Raw genomic sequence first — 20081 nt, forward strand, 5'->3', positions numbered from 1 at the left:
CGCTCGAACGCGCGTCCAGGGGACTTACATGAATTATATATATATATATATATATGTATATATATGATGCGAATTTACATGCATTTCGCAAAATCGAATTTAAAATAGCTAATTTGAGCATTGAATATTTTTTCATTGAAACATAAGCCACTTGCGTTTTTTCACGACAAATTTATTGCATATATAACAATGCGTAGACAGTGTTTTTTTTTTTTATTTTTTTTTTTACTGTCTGTTCGCGTTTAGGACATCTTTGCGGAATAGACGGGGAGATTTCCGCATTGGTCGCTGTCCGTAAATTTCGTATTCATCGAAGGGGATGTAAAGTATAAAGCAGAAGGGTATTTTTTGGTTTTTTTGCTTTTTTGCTTATTTTTTTTTTTTTGTTTTAACGTCCTCGTCGCGACATGGTTCCCAATTGTTAGCAACTAAAAGATACCAAGAAATTACGCGGCGCAGGTTGTCCATTTCTAACGGGGGGAACAAGCGTAAGTTGTGGCCGCAAAATGGTACATGCACGCACGGCCATAAATAATATGCCAATTTTTTAACGCCAAGTGGAGGGAACAAGTACAATTTAGTTGTAGATGATAGTACCCACCTTCTGCGCCGTCACTATTTAACGCAGTCAAAATTGTATGCCCATAAAAAAGGGGTAAATGTCTAACCCACGTGGCTTTTCCCCCACGTGTACGTTGTTAAATTTGCATTCGTTTTGCCAGCGCAATCTGCATATTGACGCTTCCTTAAAAGGAAGGGGCATAGCTACAACTTTTCTTTTCTTTTCTTTTATTTTATTTCTGTTGCCCTCCAAGCGGCTAACATATTATGCGCACGCATCAGCTTAGACGTCTTCAGTTGTGGCGCGAACCCTCTACATGTTCCTTTGCCTTCATCGCGCTGGTGACCTTCCACTCCTGTGGTTTGTTCTGGGTACCTTCCACCCCAGTGGTTTCTTTTGGGTGCCATTCACCCCACGTTAATGTACTTGCGTTGCGTCTCCGCGAAAGTGAAAAAAATGTTGAAACGTTCAAGCTGTGCCAATTGGTAACAGCCAAATGGGAAGTAACAAACGAAGGGGTGCCCACGTATATGCATATACTGGCCGAAATCCCCATGTATGTGTACTCATCAGCCCCGCCTGCTACTGATATGCGTGGGTGAATAGCCCCCTTTAATTTGATCAACTTGTGCAAATGCGTGAGGGGGGTGGCATTCACATAGGGTAATAAGGAGAACTGCAAAAAAAGCAAGCTGCCAAAGTGGCGAGGGGGGTTACATCTGCTGTAGTCGAAGGCGCGAACGAACAAAGGGGTACCCATTCGAGTTTGCAGTTTGCTCCCTCTCGATGTGTTCGCTTAATTATGAGCTTTAACTAAGGAATTATCCCTCTCTTAGTCGATCGCTCGACCGATGGCCTACTGATACGCCTTCCTTTTTTGCGACTTCGTCAGGCAACTAAAGGGATATCCATTAGCCTCGGCGTAAAGGTGTTTGCCCCAATTTCGAAAAAATAGGCGTGTTCTCTGGATTCTTAACACTGCAGAGTTTACTCAGAAAAGGGAGTTGCGGTACCCCCTCGTATGGCTAACCTTTACCAAATGAGTTGCATAATAAATCGAGATGCCACAAAATAAAAGGGGCATCCATAAAATGCATATATTGGTCACTCCACAAAAAATGGGTACATAAGGAAACAAATCCGGGCATAAATAAAAAAAGGGAAACCGACTGGGCGTATAAATAAGCCAAGCATCACAAATGATCAGCGAGAAGGGTGCTAACCCAGCGTAGGCAGTTCGAATTCTCCAACAGCACCTGCTGCGCCGGTGTACCACACGTATGGGTTGGGGTCGAACCACATCAAAATGGGAGAAAGGTCAACTTGGGGGATGTGCTTTTTTCATGAAGAGGGAAGGGGAGCTCCCCAGTTAAAGGTAGCCTAATACCACTTCTTCACTGCGTGGTACTCTCTGTAATGGGTGGCTTATTTTTTTTCTTGCCCTTCGTGTAGACCCTCTCATCGCAGGGGTTGAATCCCCGCTCCTCTGCACCCATGACGGCCCAGGCGGGGGTCTCGGCACAGTAGTCAGCGGCGGTAAAATCTTTATTCTGCCTCACCAAACATTGAAACATTTCATAATCAATCCAAGTGTGCCATTTATCATTAATTTTGAATTCTTTTTTTGCTATTAAAATGCTGCAAGAGTGTCTATGCTCACACGCAATTTCATACGCATCGGAAAGATACCCATTAGAGTGTATTAAACTGAAGGCAAACTGATATACTTCTTCATGCCATGGGATGTTTTTCATAGTAAGTTGATAACCATCGGAGGAACCACAATAAGTTACAGCTTTTATTTCAATAAAATCTGGATAACCATATTCTATCAATTTAGAATAACTTAAAATTTCTTCAGACATCATATTGTATTCTTTGACTAGGGTAAATCTAAATACAGTTCTTTCTTTTCTCTTTTTTAAAATTTTAATGCACCGTATATATCGGTCCCAAAAATCTTTAAATAATGGCCTGTCTATGTTCTTCAAAGCTTCTTCATTAGGAGCATCAATCGAAAGGTAAAGTTGTGTCACTTTGTGTAATTTTTGCAACTCATTTGGGAACTGTGCATTCGTAACTAGAAAAGTTGACACGTTTTTACTATGCAGTTCATCAATAAGTTTGTTAATATCTGGGTACATTATTGGTTCCCCTACTAAGGACAAGGCACAATGTCTAACATGAACTGCTTCATCAAATCTTTCTTTAATAACTCCATGTGCTCCTTTCAATTCTTTAATCATCCCTTTATGTTTTTTAAGTGCTTCTTGTACTATCATTTCTGCGTCGTCTTTATTCCATTTCCAGTGAGTTCCCACAGGATTTTTGTGATGTCTCCAACAGAAAACGCATTTATTGGCACAAGCTAGACTTGGTGTGGCTTCCATACATTGATAAGAATTGATTCCATAAAAGGTATGCTTATAACATCCTCCTCGACCTCTTAAATGTGATTTGGTCCATCTGCATAATTTGACTGCACTGTGGGAACCGATAATTTTGTATCCTTCCTTTGTTAGCTTATTTCGTTGGTTGGATGTAAGCATATCTTTTGGTTTGTCCGGGATGAGGTCTTCCAATTCGTCACCGCTGCTACAGAGAGATGTACTTTTCACATCTTCCCTTTTTTTTATCCCATAAGTAGTAAGTGCACTTTTTTCTACCATTTCATCATCGCTGTTTTTCTCGGAGGTGGGAACTTCTTCCCATTCGTCACCATTTGGGGGGGTGCACCCTTGGTTGGTGCCTTCTCCGCAGGTGCTGCATGACGCGTTGGTAGGAGGACTTTCCCCCTTCTGAACAACCCCATGGCTGTAATGTCCCCCCTCCTGTGGCACCTCAATCGACGCCACGTCAGTTCTGCTCCTCAACCTGATGTCCTCATCTCTCCCCTTCCTATTGTCCGCCTTTGCGCAAAAAAAGAAGCAATAATGCTGCAGGGAGTTGTAAATCTTCCTGTCTGCATACGGCATGAAGGAGCATAACTGGGGGAAATTAAAACAGTAGAAAAGGAGACCCAAACTGATCGTTTTAAATAAACTGCATTTCCACATAAGAAACGCTTCTTCGTTGTTTTCCTCATCACACAATTTTAACGTCTTATATAATTTTTGTGCACCCAAGTAGGCGAGATACTTGTCGCATTTCTTAACAGGTGAGCAGAAGTGAGTACTTCCGTACTGTTTGTTCCCAAACCCTATGCAAGTATAAAAAATATTTTTTAAAAAATCTTTTTCAACTCGGAAATCATTAAATAGATCTTCCAACAGTTGTTCAAACTTGTAGCAATTCCTGGGGAAAGAACCATAGCTAGCTGTACTCACAAATAGTATCATCACATTTAAATCGTATTCACTGGTGCGTTCGAAGAACGTATAATCGTTGAACTCGTTGCCATTGACAAAATCGAAGTTGACTGTGCAGACATTGGTGCTTATACAACAGTCTAGGTAGTTCACAAATTTATCGCTACATTTTTTTTCCTTCTCATGAAATTGTTGTAAAGCTTCATGTGAAGGATTTATTACCCCCTCTGCATGGAATGAGTCGTTTTTGCCACTCCTTGCAGTTTGTTCATTCCTCCTTTGTAACAATTTTGAATACTCCAAAAAACAGCTCACTAATTTGTCATCCCCATGACTCACTTCGTTTGTCCTTCCGTTGAAAATGTGGTGGCTCCCTCCCTCCTCCGTTACTATTCTGTTTACTTCGTTACATATATTTTCTATGTCTTGGAAAAATTGTATTAATTCGTTTAGAAACCCCTTCGCTTTTTTGTAGCTGTTGGACCCTTCCGATCCGTATACTATTCTTAGATTGATCTTTGCCTTTTTTTTTTTCCGAACGGCATGCTGCTCAAAAATGGTTTGGAAGAAGTTCCTCCGTTTTTTCGCCTCGTCCCCCTGCACCATTTGGTCGCACGTTCGTACTTGGTGAGGCAGGGGCGGTTATGTAGTCTCCTCCCCAAGCTTAGCTCCGCGATTGGCTGAGACGGCGGCTTGGGTAGTCTGCCCCCTACGCTTAGCTCCACGATTGGCTGCGACGGCGACTTGGGTAGTCTGTCCCCTACGCTTAGCCTCCACGATTGGCTGCGACGGAGGCTTGGGTAGTCTACCCCCTACGCTTAGCTCCGCGATTGACTGTACTTCCCACTTGAGTTCCCTTCAAAAGATGCGAGGCTTACTCCACAAAAATAGAAAACAAAAAAAAAAAAAAAAAAAATTGCAAAGGAAATCCGTTTCGTCCTTACCGAAACTGCGAATCTGTCGTTGCCAACGGGGCGTGAAAAAATCGCAAAATGGGTTCCTCCTTCCCCTTTCGCGCGCTCTTCATCATCCTCCTTAGTACATATTAAAGGGGCAGTTAATTTATTTTGCAGTTTCTGGTGCGTTCACCATCATGGGGGTTAACATATGCCAGGCCGGTTTCATTTTATTTTATTTTGCTTAATTTTGCTTTATTTCGTTTATGTTGTTTTATTTCGTTTTATGTTGTTTTATTTTGCTTTATTTCGTTTTATGTTGTTTTATTTTGTTTTATTTTTTCCGAGGTATTCCTGCGGATCGTGTTTGCTCACCGTGCCGCCGACGGCCGTTGGGCAGCACAAATGCATATATGCATCTTGGGGACACAAAAAAGCAAGAAACAAAAATGGAATAAATGGATGCACAGATACGAAAAATAAAGTTCGCGTGACGCGCATTGATGCAAAAGTGAAATGTAGAAAATGGGAGCTGCATCAAAGCGGAAGAGCGTTCATCGTGGGGGGGAAAAAAAATCATCGTGCCGATATTAAAGATGATGGTGATGATGATAGCGATTGTGAGGCTAAATAAATAAACGAAATAAGCTACAAACTGGGGGTATAAGCAACAACGATACGCGCGTGTTGGCTAAGTCCAAATTGGAGGGAGTAAAAAGAGAGTAGTCCCCCACGTCTGGAGGCTTTATTCGAGGAATCCATTTTGCTGATATGGGCTATATGTACAAGCAAAATATTTCACCATTCGCGCCGTCCATGCAGGTATATGTATGTACACAGGTGTGTATCTTTTCTGTCCGGGGGATGGGAGGGGTCGAAAATATGGGGAGCGCACAGCAACGTGTGCATGTACAAATATATATATATATGCACATTCCTGCGGGGTCAGAAGGGCAAACCGGTTCTGTTTCACCTTTCTCATTCTGCGGGTGTAAATTGCTAACCTCTTGGCAGCTAATGCCTACATCGAAATGTGGTCAACTTACCCGTTGCGCATGGGCCCCCAACTGCACCCCCGCGTGCTTCCCATGTACGAATCGAGTATCTTTTTGAAGACGCTACTTTTACTGGCAGGGGGAATGCGCCCACTTTGCTCTTTCTCACTTTGCTTTTTTTCACTTTGCTTTTTTTCACTTTGCCTTTTCTCACTTTGCTTTTTCTCATTTTGTTTTTTCCCCCTTTTGCGTATCCCCCCATGAACCCTATTTTCACCCATACGTTTATGTGAATATCTTTTTCTGTATGCAAAGGAGGGTTCCATTTCTTGGGCATAAAAATCGTCAGAATCATTTTCTTCCCGGGGAGAGAAGTATTGAAAGGCACCACCAGCTCCCATGTCATAATTCAAAATGTATTTAATGGTAGAATTTACACTCTTAAAGCTTTTTCTACATTGTGGTTGTGACAAACAATCAAACATTTTCCCAGACAAGGGGCATACCAAATATCCCCACTCTATGTCAGAAGAAATGGCTAGCTCACATTTATCATCACATATGTGATAATTCTTGCTTTCAGTGCATATGTACACATCGCTCTTTGGAATATATTTAAATTCGCAGTGCTTGAATGAACACATGTGTCCGTTTTTGTTTTTTTCTTCTTCTTCTTCTTCTCCTTGGAAGAACCCCCTCCCCTTCAGTGTTATTTTGTCATTCCAAATTGGTTCTTCTCCGATTTTGTTCATCATATGGTCCTCCTTCTTCATATGGTCCTCCTCCATCTGGCCCTCGTCCTCCATATGGTCCTCTTTCGTCACCTGGCCCTCCTCCACGTGAGGGGTGCAAGCCAATTGGCTCCTCTGGTTCGTCATCTTCCCTCCATGATGAGTGTGCTCACATAGGGGTAACGTATCCTTACCATTCAATACTACGTCATTACCGCTGTCGTGAGGGGTCCCCTCGCAAATACAACTATGGTGACCCCTCCTTCCTGTGTAATAAAGGGACACAGCTGAAGAACCACCTCCGTAATCCCTTGCATACATCTCGTTGTCTATCTTAAAAGGACCGGGGTCGTACAAATGAGAAATGTCAAACTGTCCAAAGGAGCTATCCCGCAAGGCAAGTAAAGATGCCTCCATATCTAAGAACTGTTCTTGTGCAGACTTTGGAAAACAAACATATTTATTTTTTTTCTCCTCATGTCTTATATAAAAGAGTTCCTTAAAGGGATCATTTTGTTTTCTATTGATTATGTCATCTGCATATTCCCTGCCGTAGAAACACTTCCACAAATCATTATACTTCCCTGCGCAATAGAATTCTTTGCACACACAGTTTTTGTTTTTCAGCACATCTTTGTAGGTTAGGAACTTGAAGACTTCTTTTATGATGCCCGACGGTAGTTCGTTCATTGGGGCGACTGGTTGGGCGGTACGAGCGGTATCAGCGGTGTGGGCGTGTACGCGGTATGCCTATTACATGTGGCACATGCAGCACCTACGGAGCGAGTACCTCCGTGGGTAATCTTTTACGCGCGTTTATTCGCTTGCCGCGTTAGCCTACTCAAATTGTGTGACAATCCTGCGGGCACCTGATCCCCCACGAAAACGCTATGTTCACGAGAGTGTATATTCGCTGTGGTGTTTTAAAATGCGAAAGCAGTATTAAGTTGCGCGGGGTGCTCGTTTGCGCGGGTTGCTCATTTAAGCAGTTTTTCCTCGTGACGATGAGCGGTGTGTCGTTCCATGCGATGCGATTCTCCTTCGCGCGAAACCAGGAGGCATTGCCTTACGCGCGAGTTAAACATGTCACCAAAGGTGAACTAATTTCCGATGCGGAGAGGTCTTAAAACGTTTCATTTCGTTTTTTTTTTTTCAATGCTATTGCATGCTTTGAAATCTTTTATTTTGCCTTATGTCATATTGTCATCATTCGCTGTGCCTTGTTCTGTGTTTACTATCTTATTTCATTTTTTTCACTATTTTATTTTATTTCATTTTTCTCATTTTAGCGTAGTGTTACCTCTTTTTCTCGCGTTTTTGGAAAAATTTGTCCGCGTTTAGGAAGTAGTTTTTTTTTTTTAATCGTTTTCCCCTCGCATAGTTTGCACGAACGTTCAGGTGAAAATGTGGAGGAAGAAATTGGGGATATATGACAAAAAAAAAAAGGAGGGTACCAAAAAGGACGCCCATTCAAACAATTGCGTGCCATACATAAAGGTTTACATAGCCACACAAATTACGTGTCCTTTAAATTGCAGCATGTAAACACCCATGTGGAGCAGTATGCCCGTGTGCATACTCATTGACAGACCACGTGTTGTTCTTAGCGCATATTTTTTTTCCGTTTGTGAAATGGCTTCTCGTAGTTGCCACTGTAGTGGATACTTCAGTTTAGCAGTTTTTTCAGTCTGGTTTGAGCGGTAGCCCATTAAATGAACCTCATTAGCTACGTCCGACGAAAAGTCGCCCTAACAGTTACAACACCAAATGCGCACTGCTTAACCGTTCGAGTATGCTGTGCAGGCGTGACCTTCCCATATCGACGTAAAAAAAAATCCAAAAATAAATAAATAAAAATAAAATAAATAAAATAAAATAAAAGCGTAGCGAGCCACATGCTGGAAGGTGTCTTCGCCATAGGTAAAAAGAAAAAGACACATTTGGCAGTGTGTCAACTCCACAAAAAGGAAGTGGTCAGCGTATCTCCCCCCCAAACGGGAGGGCTACCAATCTGAAGTTGTTCATAATTCTCTGCGGTGTCTTTAAAACAGTTTATGATTTCCCCATGTGATAAATCAAAACAACCATCACCCCAAGTTTGTAAACTTTCCGCAAACAATCACTTAAAGGGGGAAGAAAAAAAAAAAACTACAACATTTTGACAATTGCTTGAACGTATTTATATGTAATTGCTTTTTCTTCGCAAAAAAGAGCATAAAAAAGGAGTTGGTTAAAAAGGAGAAAAATTCCATTTACTTTTATTTACATTTTCAACATATTTTACTTTACTAACTATACTGATGGTGGGGAAAAAATTTGCTAACAAATGAGTGACACGTGTATGTTATATAAATAAGTACACCCACACATGTGCCCCTATCGAGAAAACCATTTTAATGTGTTGCATATGGGATTGCGTGACGGCGTGGTGAAACGATAATTCACTTCCTATAGTATAGAAACGTATCCGTGGCGATGCAGAGATAAAACTAATGAGAAAAAATTCTTGGTGAACATATTTTAAGCGAAAATTGAAAAAGAGGTAAAAAATCGTTCTTTTGAGAAAAATTACCCCCTTGGGTTGGGTTGTTAAGAATAACCACAATTGTGTACAATCGTCCAAACTTAAAAAAGATCGCTGCATAAAGTGACACAAAGTGGCAAACCGTCTGTGTACAAAATTGCCAAAGGGATGATGAAACGTTACCAATTTTTTCGGCCCACATAAAAGAAAAAAAAAAAAAAAATAACTAGGTTTAAAAAAAAAAGAAAGAAAGTAGGAAAAGGAAGGGACAAAACGGTTAACAAATAATATAAGGCAAGTAATAAATAAAAAAAAAACAATTAGCTAGTGAGCAAAGCTGCATTTTTAACAAATTTACACAAAACTTTGAAGGTTAGCAATAACGTGTTATGAGCAATTTTCACGAATGCATAACTCGAATGGAAGCATTCGTAGCTGCCATTTGCACGAGGTACTACTTCTCTTTCTGTTTCATTTTTGCATCCGTCATACTTGCATATACTGAATAGTAATGCTTTAAGAAGAACAAAAATATATGTATATATTTGTATGCATTTGCAAGTGCATCCCATCGGCGTGCACATCATCAAAGTCCATGCCACTTGGGAAGGCTTAACACGCCAGGCGAGTGCACCTAAATGGGTGGACTGCACACGAGCATGTGTTTTATATGAGCCAATTTGCCCCACCAGTGAGGCAGCATTTGTTTGTTTGGAAGCTTTATATGTACATGCACATCACCCGAGCAAGTTCGAAATGGTGTAGATACCTTGACCTATGCGCTTACTTTTCACATTTTGCGTTTTTCCATTTTGATGCCTTCTCCAATTTGTTACACTCTGGATGGAGGTCGATATAAACACATGAGTAGATATGTATAGGCTCCTTTTTTATGACCTCTGCCCTCACTGTTAAGTGCAATCGGTTTATATTTACCTCCCTGCTCACGTAGGAATGCACATCAGGGATCCCATAAGGCATGTCATATTTCGTTTGTCCATTTTTGCGAGCATTTTTTTATTACTTTTTTTTTTTTTTTTTTTTTTCCATTTTTCCATGCCACCGATAACTCGTTAACACGATGGATGATGACTTCGTGAGAGCGGTAAACAAATTTAATGCCAATTTGGGGATTCACAAGAAGAGTTCTGTTAGGGATCTGAGTGAGAAAAAAGAAAAAAAGGAAAAGGTTGATGATGAAAATGCCAATAAGCTGAAGGAAGACTTGGAGCTACATTATATACACAACTCGAACAACAAAATATGCCAAAAGTTTTTGACCCTGCCCTTGAGCGCCAAATCGGACAAGCTGAATAGCCACTCGGATAAGGTCATACTGGTAAGTGCAGCTCGTTGCGCGGGGTGGTAGCGATGGAGCTGCTAATTGTGCAGTCGCTAATTGTGCAGTTGCTAATTGTGCAGTTGCTAATCGTGCAGTTGCTAATTGTGCAGTTGCTAATTGTGCAGTTGCTAATCGTGCAGTTGCTAATCGTGCAGTTGCTAATCGTGCAGTTGCTAATCGTGGAGCTGTCAATCATGGTCGTCATGGCAGACGCAGCAGTGGGATCCCCCCCCGTCGTGTGTTAGCCCACCGCGAACATCCGCGCGTATGGTCGCCCCATTTTCGTCAAGCTCATCTTTAACGACCCAAATGGGAACGGATGTTCGCACAGCAAATCTCTAAAAGGAAAAATGATGAGGGGTGGAGTTTTCCATTTTTACATATGCCCCGGTGCATATTGCAGATGGTTGTTCTCGCCCCGCGCCATTTTGCCCAGTTTTAGTGCGTTCATAAGTAGCTCTTTAATTACTTGAACATATGATGTAATTAATGTCACGCGTGAATGTACAGTTGGGAGGTGTAGCTCCATTTGGTGTGTGAGAAACACTGTGTAGGGTGAGGCGGAAGTGCCAAATGGGGAATCACGAAGGGGGGACGAATGCGCACATGGGGGGTATTCCCCCCGTTGTTGTACAGTGCGCTTGCACACATACATACGTACATATGTATACACGTACCCACTTACCCATAATGAGCGTACACTTGCCTATCCACCCCCCGTCGTTCAGCCAGTGTCCATCTTGAAAACGCTCGAGAAAGGATTCTACCGAAGCGAGGTGGAGTTCCCATACACGTTCAGCCTGAAGAACGTACAAAACAACTACATCACGCATGTATGCGTTTTAGAGTTCAGCTCAAACGAAGGAATCATACACGTATCAGAAAATGTAAAAGAAAATTTAGGAATAAAACAGAATAGCGGAATAGTCCGATTATTAGTAACCTATGCAAATATACCCAAATGCGATTTTATCAAATTTGAATCATTAAATGAAAATACCAGCAACATAAAATTTATGAAAAATTTATTACAAAATGAATTGAATTTGAATTATAGTACCTTGACCTTAGGGGACTATGTCCATATTAACAATTTAAGTTTCTACATAAGTGAGTTAGAACCAGACAATGCTGTGTCGCTAATAAATACTGACATCACTGTCGATATATGTGAAAGGAAGAACGTGGGAGAGAAGAAAGAGGAGTCTTCAAATTGCCTGAACGACTTTTATGAACCCATAAATACGACAGATGTGAATATTAACAGCACTATTAGAAAGGGAATGAAAAAATATAAATACTTTTTTCACTACTCTGTTTTGGATTTGCTCAAGAAGGATAAGATTGAAATAAAGATTTCGCTGCATTCCATTGGTTCACACAACGATCTGGACTTGTATGTGTCCTTTCCTCCGCATGACTCCGTGTCGGATGTGCTGCACCATTTGCACTTTGACGATCTTAGCAAAGACGTCATCATAAATAGGGACCTGATGACCAAGTCCTTGATGTTGCACTTTGCCTGCTTTGCGAAGGAGCGTGAAGATGACGGCACAGACGGGGTTCCGCGAGGGGGTGCTGCGGAAAGGGTGTCACGAGAAGACAACTCGGCAAGTGTCACTTCGAGTGGGCCTGAAAAAGACGCCCCTCCAAGCGTGCCCTCAAAAGAGACCCCCCCAAGTGCACCTCAGCACAAGGAAGACCCCTTCCTTGAATACCTATACGATCAGTATTTCCCCCACCTAATGTACATTGCCATTTCGTGTTCGGCCGAAACGGAGGTGCAGTACACCTTATCGATGAAAGTCAGCACTGAAGGTGAGACAGAGGCACTGAAAGGGGACGAAGCAGAGGGCAAGCGTGATCCCCCCGCTGCTAGCACATCCATTAGGCCAACCGAAAGTTCGAGCAGCGGTCACAAGTTCATAAAATGCAACAATTGCCTAAAAGACATTTTTGAGAATAACCTGAGCATGCATCAAATTCACTGCCTAAAAAATATTTCCCTATGTAATATATGCAAAAAGAGTTTCCAAAAAAAGGATATATTCAATCATACCCATTGTGATATATGTAATGAAGGAATAAGTAAATCCGACAAGAAGAAACATAACTACACATGGCACACAAAAATAAAATGTGCATGTGAGAAATACTTTTATAAAAACAATACATTTTCCATCAAGCATTATTTTGTCCAAAAAAAATTATCTTCTGTTCTTACTGTAACGTATTTACGACATCCTCCACAAGGGTATACAATGAAGACTACATATTGGCAAATTTTTTGGACAAATTTGATGACCAGGAAAATTTTACGTCCAAATCGGTCCCCTATTACATGCACCTACTGCATACGAATTTTTCCTTCTTTGTTAAATATATAAATCATACGGAGCATGAAAAATATTGCGGGTCCAAGTCAGTCATTTGTATATTTTGCAAAACGAGCATGCACAGGAACAGGTACTTGGCTCACTTGATGTTTTTTCATGACAAGGATAAGAAGGAGTCCTTTATGCTTATCAATGAGAATTTAGAAGCTTAGGAGAGTGTATCTGTCCAACTCAGTTTTGATTCACCCACGGGACATGTCTCGCGCAGTTGGTTGGGAATACCCACGTTTATGCATCCGCTGGTTTACTCGCCGCGGCGCGCTCATCCGTTTGTACCATCATTTGTTTGGAAATGTAGCCATGTGGGCCCTTTCTATGTGGCGATTTTTCCATGTGGACCTTTCCCATGTGATGACTCCACCACGTTATCATTTCCCCATATGATCCCCCCCCCACTTTTTTGTCCCCGCAAAATTCACTCCTCAGAGTGCTATTGCCCCTTTGTAATGGGTACTGTGGCCGAGGTGCGGAGGGCATCATGTTTGTACTTTATTGTATAAGGTTTTTTTTATTTTTCTCATTTTAAATAAAAGCGCGTAACAACAGATGAGGAACTCACGAAATTTTGATTAAATCTTTTAAAGTGAAATTTGTGTAACATTCACAGTGCCATGTACTAGTACATATTTAAGCAGAAGGGGGGAAGGACATCTATGTGCTCCCGGATGGGCGAAAGTGCAAGGGGAAAAAAAAAAAAAAAAAATCCCCATTGCAACATTTCCTTTTGTGCGCTTTTTCCGATCTGGCCTCTTACCACATTTGACGTTGTCGCTCTACCTATTTCAGAAAAATACGTCACATTTCTTGCTGGCAACTTACGGGAGGAAGTTACCACCAGTAGGGTAACGCCTCGCAAGGGGATATAACAAATATCATTCGTCTGCTTGCGCGCCTCGCCTGCACCTCATTTTTTAAACCCGTTTCCTCTCATCTTAGAATAATTCACAAAAAGTAAAAAAAAAAAAAAGAAACGAACAAATTTGGACTTGTGTTGAATCATTTTTATTTTGGGATTAACAAAATTGAGAGTCTTTTATTTATTTTATTTTTTTTTTCCCCTAATTAAAGAGGTGCCCAAAGCACAAAATATAGGAATTCACGGGGGCGGCATATACTGTACACTGGTGCGTGTATATGTTTTTTCCCCCCTCCGTGTTCGAAGCAGTACATCCCTCCGCTGTTCCTTTCTCGTTACAGATACGCGTAGGTACTATATGTAAATATACTTAACGCACGTATGTATGCCCTTAAACCGTGGGTGCCCACCATTCTATGGCGCTTCTTCACGCGCGGAAACATCTACCTGCAGCTGAGAACTGTAATGTACGTTTTGCCATACAAGGCACCGCATGCATTGGGGGGCATACTTTCACGTCGCGAAGATGCAAATTCCTCGCTGGAAAAAAAAATTTAAAAAAAAAAAAAGAACCCTCAAAAGTGCAGCTTCAAGAGGAAAAATAAAAAAGAGGAACATTTCTGAATTTTTTATCTTCTCCTTAAAGGAAAAAGGTACATGCGTAAATGAATATATGTACAGGTACAGGCATAGCCATAGGCGTAGGCATAAGTATAAGTATATTAGTATGTACATATTTTACTTGTACATGATGATGTCATCCTTGTGGCTATAATTTTCCCAGGCGTTCATAAAAAAGTAGCGCTTCCCTGCGCCTCTTCAACTGTTAACTTCCCATTGGCACAATTTTTTTTTTTTTTATTTTTGATTCCTAATATTAAAGCGGAGAAGTATGCACAAAAAAAGGATGGGTGAGAGAAGCAACATAAAAATGACAACTCAGAAACGCATCTGTTTTGTTTCGTCATATATGTGATGAAAAATACCTCCAAATAGAACCGTCCCCTCTACATAAATAGAAAAGCATTTTTATCTCATACCATTTCTTCCACGTTTGACTCTTTTTTTTTTTTTCCTTTTCAGTTTGGCATGTAACGAGATGTTGTGCACCATTTTAGCTTGGACACCTTTTCGTTTTTCCCTTGTAAAAATGTTACAAGTTTGAATATTCCAGTCCACTCCCTTTTAGAGGCCACAGATACGTGCATCTGTGTGTACATTTGCATATTCCAACGTTGTGTGAACATCCGTGTGACAACCGTAGAGCGGCAACAGAAAGAGCAGTAGAGGACTCCCCACACACTCACAGACCCTCGAAGAAGGCACCCCTGAGCCAGAAACGAACATTGCTTAAGCATAAAAACCAAGTTAATTACATCAATTTTTAGCCATCTTGTATGTATTTACATCACATATATCATAGGGCCTATTACAACACCTTCCAACAAGAAATATCGACAGTAGATTCGTACAACTTATACTTATTTGTGATCTACCTTAAAATGGGAATGGTACTTTCCAAAATTTCTACAAATGATGAAGAGAGTCGATTATTGCTTTCGAAAAATGGCATACTAAATTTTAAGAAGAAAGACACTGTGCGATTTAAACAAAGATTAAAAATATTAAAAAATAGAATAAATGGTTTTTTAAAAAAAGGATTTAAGACTACATCTTGGGTGGTGTGGGTTGCGGGTGTATCTGTGGTGGTCCTCATTACACCTATTGCGTTCCAATATGAGAAGGAATGTCAGCTGTTCGAAATGCAGGCTCAGTTTTTGCAGGCACAGCAGGCGGCTAATGTCCCCCAGTTGAACTGACATATCTGTGGTGCGGTTTGAAGTGACTCTTGAGCGAGGGGGCAAAGAGGGGTTTCTGGCGTCGAAGTGGTGAAGTGGTGAAGCGGTGAAGCGGTGAAGCGGTTGGAGTAGTTGTCCGAGCAGTAGCTGCAGGGGTGGCCGCAGAGATGCCGCGAACGGCCACAGGTCTGGCCCCCTTGCAAGACGTGTCCGTGCGTGATTTCCCAAAAAACAGATTTCACCTTTTAAACAAGTCCTCATAATTAGCTAAGCTAACACAAGCAATTTGCAAAAAAGGCATTTTTTGTGCACTGTAATTGGTTAGCCGTTATTGGTTTGCTACATTTTTTTTTTTTTTCCAATGGGCGGGGGACATTTTAAACAAGGCATACAATAAGTACATGCATATACACATAAATGAATAAACATATGTATGTGCACCCCTCCCCCACCCCTTGTGGGGTTTTTTTCCATTTCAATCTTTTCCATTCATGCGCAGAAGAATTTTTTTTTATTTTGAAGCGCATAATTTGAAGTTCATAATTTAAAGCTTTTGGCGTTAACATTTTTCACCGTGAAAATGTTCACCCCCAACGTTTGCATAATTTTGCGCCGCAAAATTGCTCTTCATATTTTATTCCTCCCAACTTCAACCTCGCGATGTCGCCATTTCTCAAATTTTTAATTCCCACCTGCTGTGTATAACTGTAGTGAACAAAACGGTGCGATTGAAAAAATAAAATGGAAACACCAGTTTGTTGAAAATGTTCGTTTTTCAAAAAAACAACTGAAAAAAAAAAAAAATCATTTTTGAGAAAAAATGCGTACAAAGGAGAGGGGCACTTTGGGAGGGTTGATAAATGATAAGGGGGGATTCAAAGTGGGGAAAAGAAAACCAATTGTGAAAATAAAAAAAATGAATAAATAAATAATACGCGGATGGCTACCCTATGTGTAGACCGCCATACACACTCTCACCCACACGCGGTCTTTTACCAAATGGGCACCCCCATGGAGAGATAACAACCTGCGTGAATGCTGCACAGAGGAGGGTAATTCTCGCGAGCAAAGGAATGACTGCAAAAAGTGGCTCCTCATTCTGCTCGTATTCAAAATAGCATACCCTTCGTGCGTAGCAAACAGATAAATGATTGGCGCAAAACGGGTGATCCGTGCTTGTATACGACAAAAAAAAAAAGCCTAAAATAGGAAAGCAGCGCAGGGGAGATAAACGTACATTACGTGTACACACTAATAAACGAAGCATTTTGGCACAAAAATTAACAACCCTGCACCGAAGCTACTTCAACTTAACAATGCCCCCAGCCTCCGTAAGTTTAGCTTTCCATTTGTCAGCTGTTTCTTTGTTAACTTTTTCAAAAAGAGTTTGTGGTAAATTATCCACCAAGTCTTTGGCTTGCTTCAAATTGAGATCCTTCTTAATCTCCTTAACGATCTTAATGATAGGGATTTTTTTATTGGGTTCTATATTTTCTAGGATCAAATCATAGACCTTATTTTCGTCATCCTCTTCCTCCTCATTAGCGTTTGCATCAGCTGCATTTTTTCTATCCTGATCATTGTTAGAAGAACCTATACTCTGTCTGGTGTCCACAGAAAAGGTGGTTTCAATTTGTTTCACTAATTCGCTTGCTTCCAATAATGTTAGCTCTTTCAAACTTTCTATAATTTTATTTACCTTTTCGCTACCTAAGGTAAATTTCTGTCTTCCATTAGATGCATTCTTTTTCAAAATGATTCCATTTTTATAATTTAAATAATTTTTCCTCCGATGATTATCACCAATTCTTTTTTCGCTATATATAAGGTAGATATAGCTCAGCTTACTTTGCTTCTTCAAAAACGTCAAACAGCTGATACCTCCCAGGAAGTATGCTACTACGTATGTGAGACACAGGAACCAGAACCCCCTCCTGCTAAGTTTGCCTGGTCGTTTATTCCTCAACTTTGTTCTTTTCCCCTCGCACACTTTGGCTTTCCTTCTGACCAGTGCTTTATATGTTCTTCCTTTATTACTCATTCTTCAAAATTATGCATTTTTAATTCGTTTTTTCTTTTTTTTCTTGGTCACTTCTGCTGGATTTAAGCGTATGGATAAGCGGCAAAGGGGTCACTCCTCGGGGCACCTCCGTTTGGCTGCACAGTTTGGCTGAACAGTTTGGCCGCACAGTTTGGCCGCACAGTTTGGCTGCTCAGCACTGTGCTGATTCGAGCGGGGGTGCTACACCTCGTGGTGGTGGAGAATTCCCTAACGGAGTCCGTTTTGTATAATTACTCAATTGGGACGACTTTTACATTTTACCTTCTTTTTTCCCCCCTCCTGATAGGGTGTTAAAAAGGCGCTACTCTATAGCAGTGTGCCCTTTCCCTATGGGCAAATGCTGAACGGGTAGGCAAAATTGCCTGCCGAGGGGGGTACCTTGTCGAAATGGCGAAGAAGCGCAATGATTGGAAGTACGGCGTAATGACGAGGGGCTTCTTCCTATGCGCCAAAGGGGCTTACACATCTTTTAAGATGCGCCTTCCGATGGCCTTGCATGGTTTGCCGCTTCGCGTTTCTCTTCGCGCTTCCCTTCGCGTACCTTCACCGATTGACAACCGGCTCGACTGGTGAAGCAAACATTCAGCTGGTCAACTAGGCCGCCTTCCCATGTGACGCGTTTCCAGACGACTGAAGTGCATCCGTTTGGGGTGGAAGTATAGGCGGTGAAATGCATGTACGCATGAACACATGCATGAATATATTCACGCCTCTTTTTTATCGTGCCCCCGGGGCTAACCAGCTCGAAAATGCTACATGGGCTTCATTCGGAGGAGCGCAAAGCAGTGCCAAAGGGTAAATCCGTAAAGGAAATTACTAACGAGTGAACATTTGTTTAAAAAAAATGCTTGCGCGACGAGGTTATCCCTTTTGGAAAAAAAATGAAAAAAAGTTACGCAGAAAAACGTCGTCGATAAGGCAAAATATCGCTGATAAAAAAAACCTGCTGATAAAAAAACCCAGTTGATAAAAAAAACCCTGTTGATAAAATATACCCTGTTGATAAATGTGCGGGGGGAGAAAACAGGAATAACCGGGCAATGAAATGGGGAATGACTTAAACATACGAAGCGGTCAGCATTACCACCGGACTGGCAAAAAATGGGGAGATAAAAAAAAAAAAAAAAAAAAAAAAAAAACCCCCCCCTAACTAGCCGTATGTACACATTACACAACTAGAAAACATAGCCATTACTTGCAACACGAAAAGAAGCAGTCGCACGAGGTTGTGGTCCTTCAAAATGTGTGCGGGATGTGTGACAACTTTTTTTTTTCCCCTCTGTATGAACAGAGCATATATTTCTTTACACTGGGTTAGTTTTAATCCGATTTAAGGTTCTCTTTTTAAAGTATGACTTAAGGATTTGCTTCCAGCCCATAAAAGTTACTACTTTTTTCTTTTAGCATAAACGAGGGAAGAACAGAAAATCCTTTTCGAGGTGTGTCCCTCAGTTGATCTCACCGTCTTGGCTAAGCTCCACCATCCCCGTGGGCATGTCCCTCAGTTGATCTCACCGTCTTGGCTAAGCTCCACCATCTCCGTGGGCATGTCCCCAACAGAGACGCACTTCACTGTGATGTCCATATCGCTCAACAGAATTTTCCTCGCGTAAGAGTCTTCACCGCAAGATGACATAAACTTTTTTATCTTAAATTCAACGTAATCGTCCTCATGGTCCTCATCATTCAGTCCTATCGGGTTGCACAATGCATCGTTAATGTCGTTTACATCGTCCGTTATGTCTATATCAAAATATTTAACCGTTTGCATTTTTTTATTTGCCATTTCCTTTTTGTAATGACTTACCAGCTGGTGGTCATCGTTAATAATATTCATCCTTAAATTGGCTTCGCTTGACAGCTCAAAGAGGGATACGTTATGGCGCGCAAGTTCGACTTGGCCATGGTTTTCCTGCACAGCGGGCTGCATGTTGACAGAGTGTTTAGCGGCCAGTTGAGTGGTGTGCCGAGTGACGTACTGACTAGCTTATTATCCTCGCGTATTCCCTCACTGTTTTCCTCAACGCAAATGCACGCATGACGCAAAGAGCTCACCCGTTTACCCAATCAACTTCACAAATGGCGATTTTTCGTTTTTTTTAAAAAATATTTTTGGGGATATGGTAGCCTAACCCTCAGAGTTTTAAAAAAAAAAAAAATTCTCATCACACATGCGCAAACGTACAATTATGCTCTCCTTTTTTCGAACTGATATGACAAAATTACGGGTAGCAATTTTGCTAGTATTGTTTGTTGCCCCTTTTGAGTGGTGAATATGCTTACGTTTCGCAAAAATTGTGAGACCCCTTTTTTGTGCCTTTACGACGCATGCAGGGAAGGATGACAAGTTAGGGTGTGTGCATGCAGTGCGCCGCAAAACTGCAAAACTGCAACACTGCAAAACTGCAAAACTGCGAAACTGCAAAACTACAAAACTGCAAAAAGGCTGGGACAATTGGTCAGGTCGAAGAACTGAGCTGCAGCTAGGCCTCCCCCCCCATTTTCATTCGCCACTTGGCTTTTGTCTTTGCATCCTTTTTCGTTGGGATTTTGTTCACGTAATGTTAAAAGGGGAAATTGTCACATTTGTCTAACTTTCAATATGCATTT

The 20081-nt window shown here is 41.3% G+C and overlaps 6 protein-coding genes across 6 annotated transcripts; 2 read left to right on the forward strand and 4 right to left on the reverse strand.

The window, feature by feature from the left end:
• Positions 1 to 1971: 1971 nt before the first annotated feature.
• On the reverse strand, positions 1972 to 4476 carry PCYB_101670 (hypothetical protein; the record flags this gene model as incomplete). Its single annotated transcript, XM_004222716.1, has 1 exon — positions 1972 to 4476. A coding segment is annotated over one exon (2505 nt), but the record flags the coding sequence as incomplete, so codon positions are not given.
• Positions 4477 to 5814: 1338 nt separating this feature from the next.
• PCYB_101680 (hypothetical protein) lies at positions 5815 to 7182 on the reverse strand (the record flags this gene model as incomplete). The annotated part of the gene is made up of 1 exon (XM_004222717.1): positions 5815 to 7182. A coding segment is annotated over one exon (1368 nt), but the record flags the coding sequence as incomplete, so codon positions are not given.
• Positions 7183 to 10097: 2915 nt separating this feature from the next.
• PCYB_101690 (ubiquitin fusion degradation protein UFD1) lies at positions 10098 to 12906 on the forward strand (the record flags this gene model as incomplete). Its single annotated transcript, XM_004222718.1, has 3 exons — positions 10098 to 10355; positions 11087 to 12588; positions 12612 to 12906. 3 exons carry the CDS (start codon positions 10098 to 10100, stop codon positions 12904 to 12906), a joined length of 2055 nt encoding a protein of 684 aa, XP_004222766.1.
• A 2127-nt stretch (positions 12907 to 15033) lies between these two features.
• On the forward strand, positions 15034 to 15429 carry PCYB_101700 (hypothetical protein; the record flags this gene model as incomplete). The annotated part of the gene is made up of 1 exon (XM_004222719.1): positions 15034 to 15429. A coding segment is annotated over exon 1 (315 nt), but the record flags the coding sequence as incomplete, so codon positions are not given.
• Positions 15430 to 16709: 1280 nt separating this feature from the next.
• On the reverse strand, positions 16710 to 17308 carry PCYB_101710 (50S ribosomal subunit protein L12; the record flags this gene model as incomplete). Its single annotated transcript, XM_004222720.1, has 1 exon — positions 16710 to 17308. A coding segment is annotated over one exon (597 nt), but the record flags the coding sequence as incomplete, so codon positions are not given.
• A 1664-nt stretch (positions 17309 to 18972) lies between these two features.
• Positions 18973 to 19401, reverse strand: PCYB_101720 (hypothetical protein; the record flags this gene model as incomplete). Its single annotated transcript, XM_004222721.1, has 1 exon — positions 18973 to 19401. One exon carries the CDS (start codon positions 19399 to 19401, stop codon positions 18973 to 18975), a length of 429 nt encoding a protein of 142 aa, XP_004222769.1.
• Between the last annotated feature and the right edge of the window lie 680 nt (positions 19402 to 20081).

This window comes from Plasmodium cynomolgi, chromosome 10, assembly GCF_000321355.1.
Source record: "Plasmodium cynomolgi strain B DNA, chromosome 10, whole genome shotgun sequence".
Taxonomy (NCBI): domain Eukaryota; phylum Apicomplexa; class Aconoidasida; order Haemosporida; family Plasmodiidae; genus Plasmodium; species Plasmodium cynomolgi.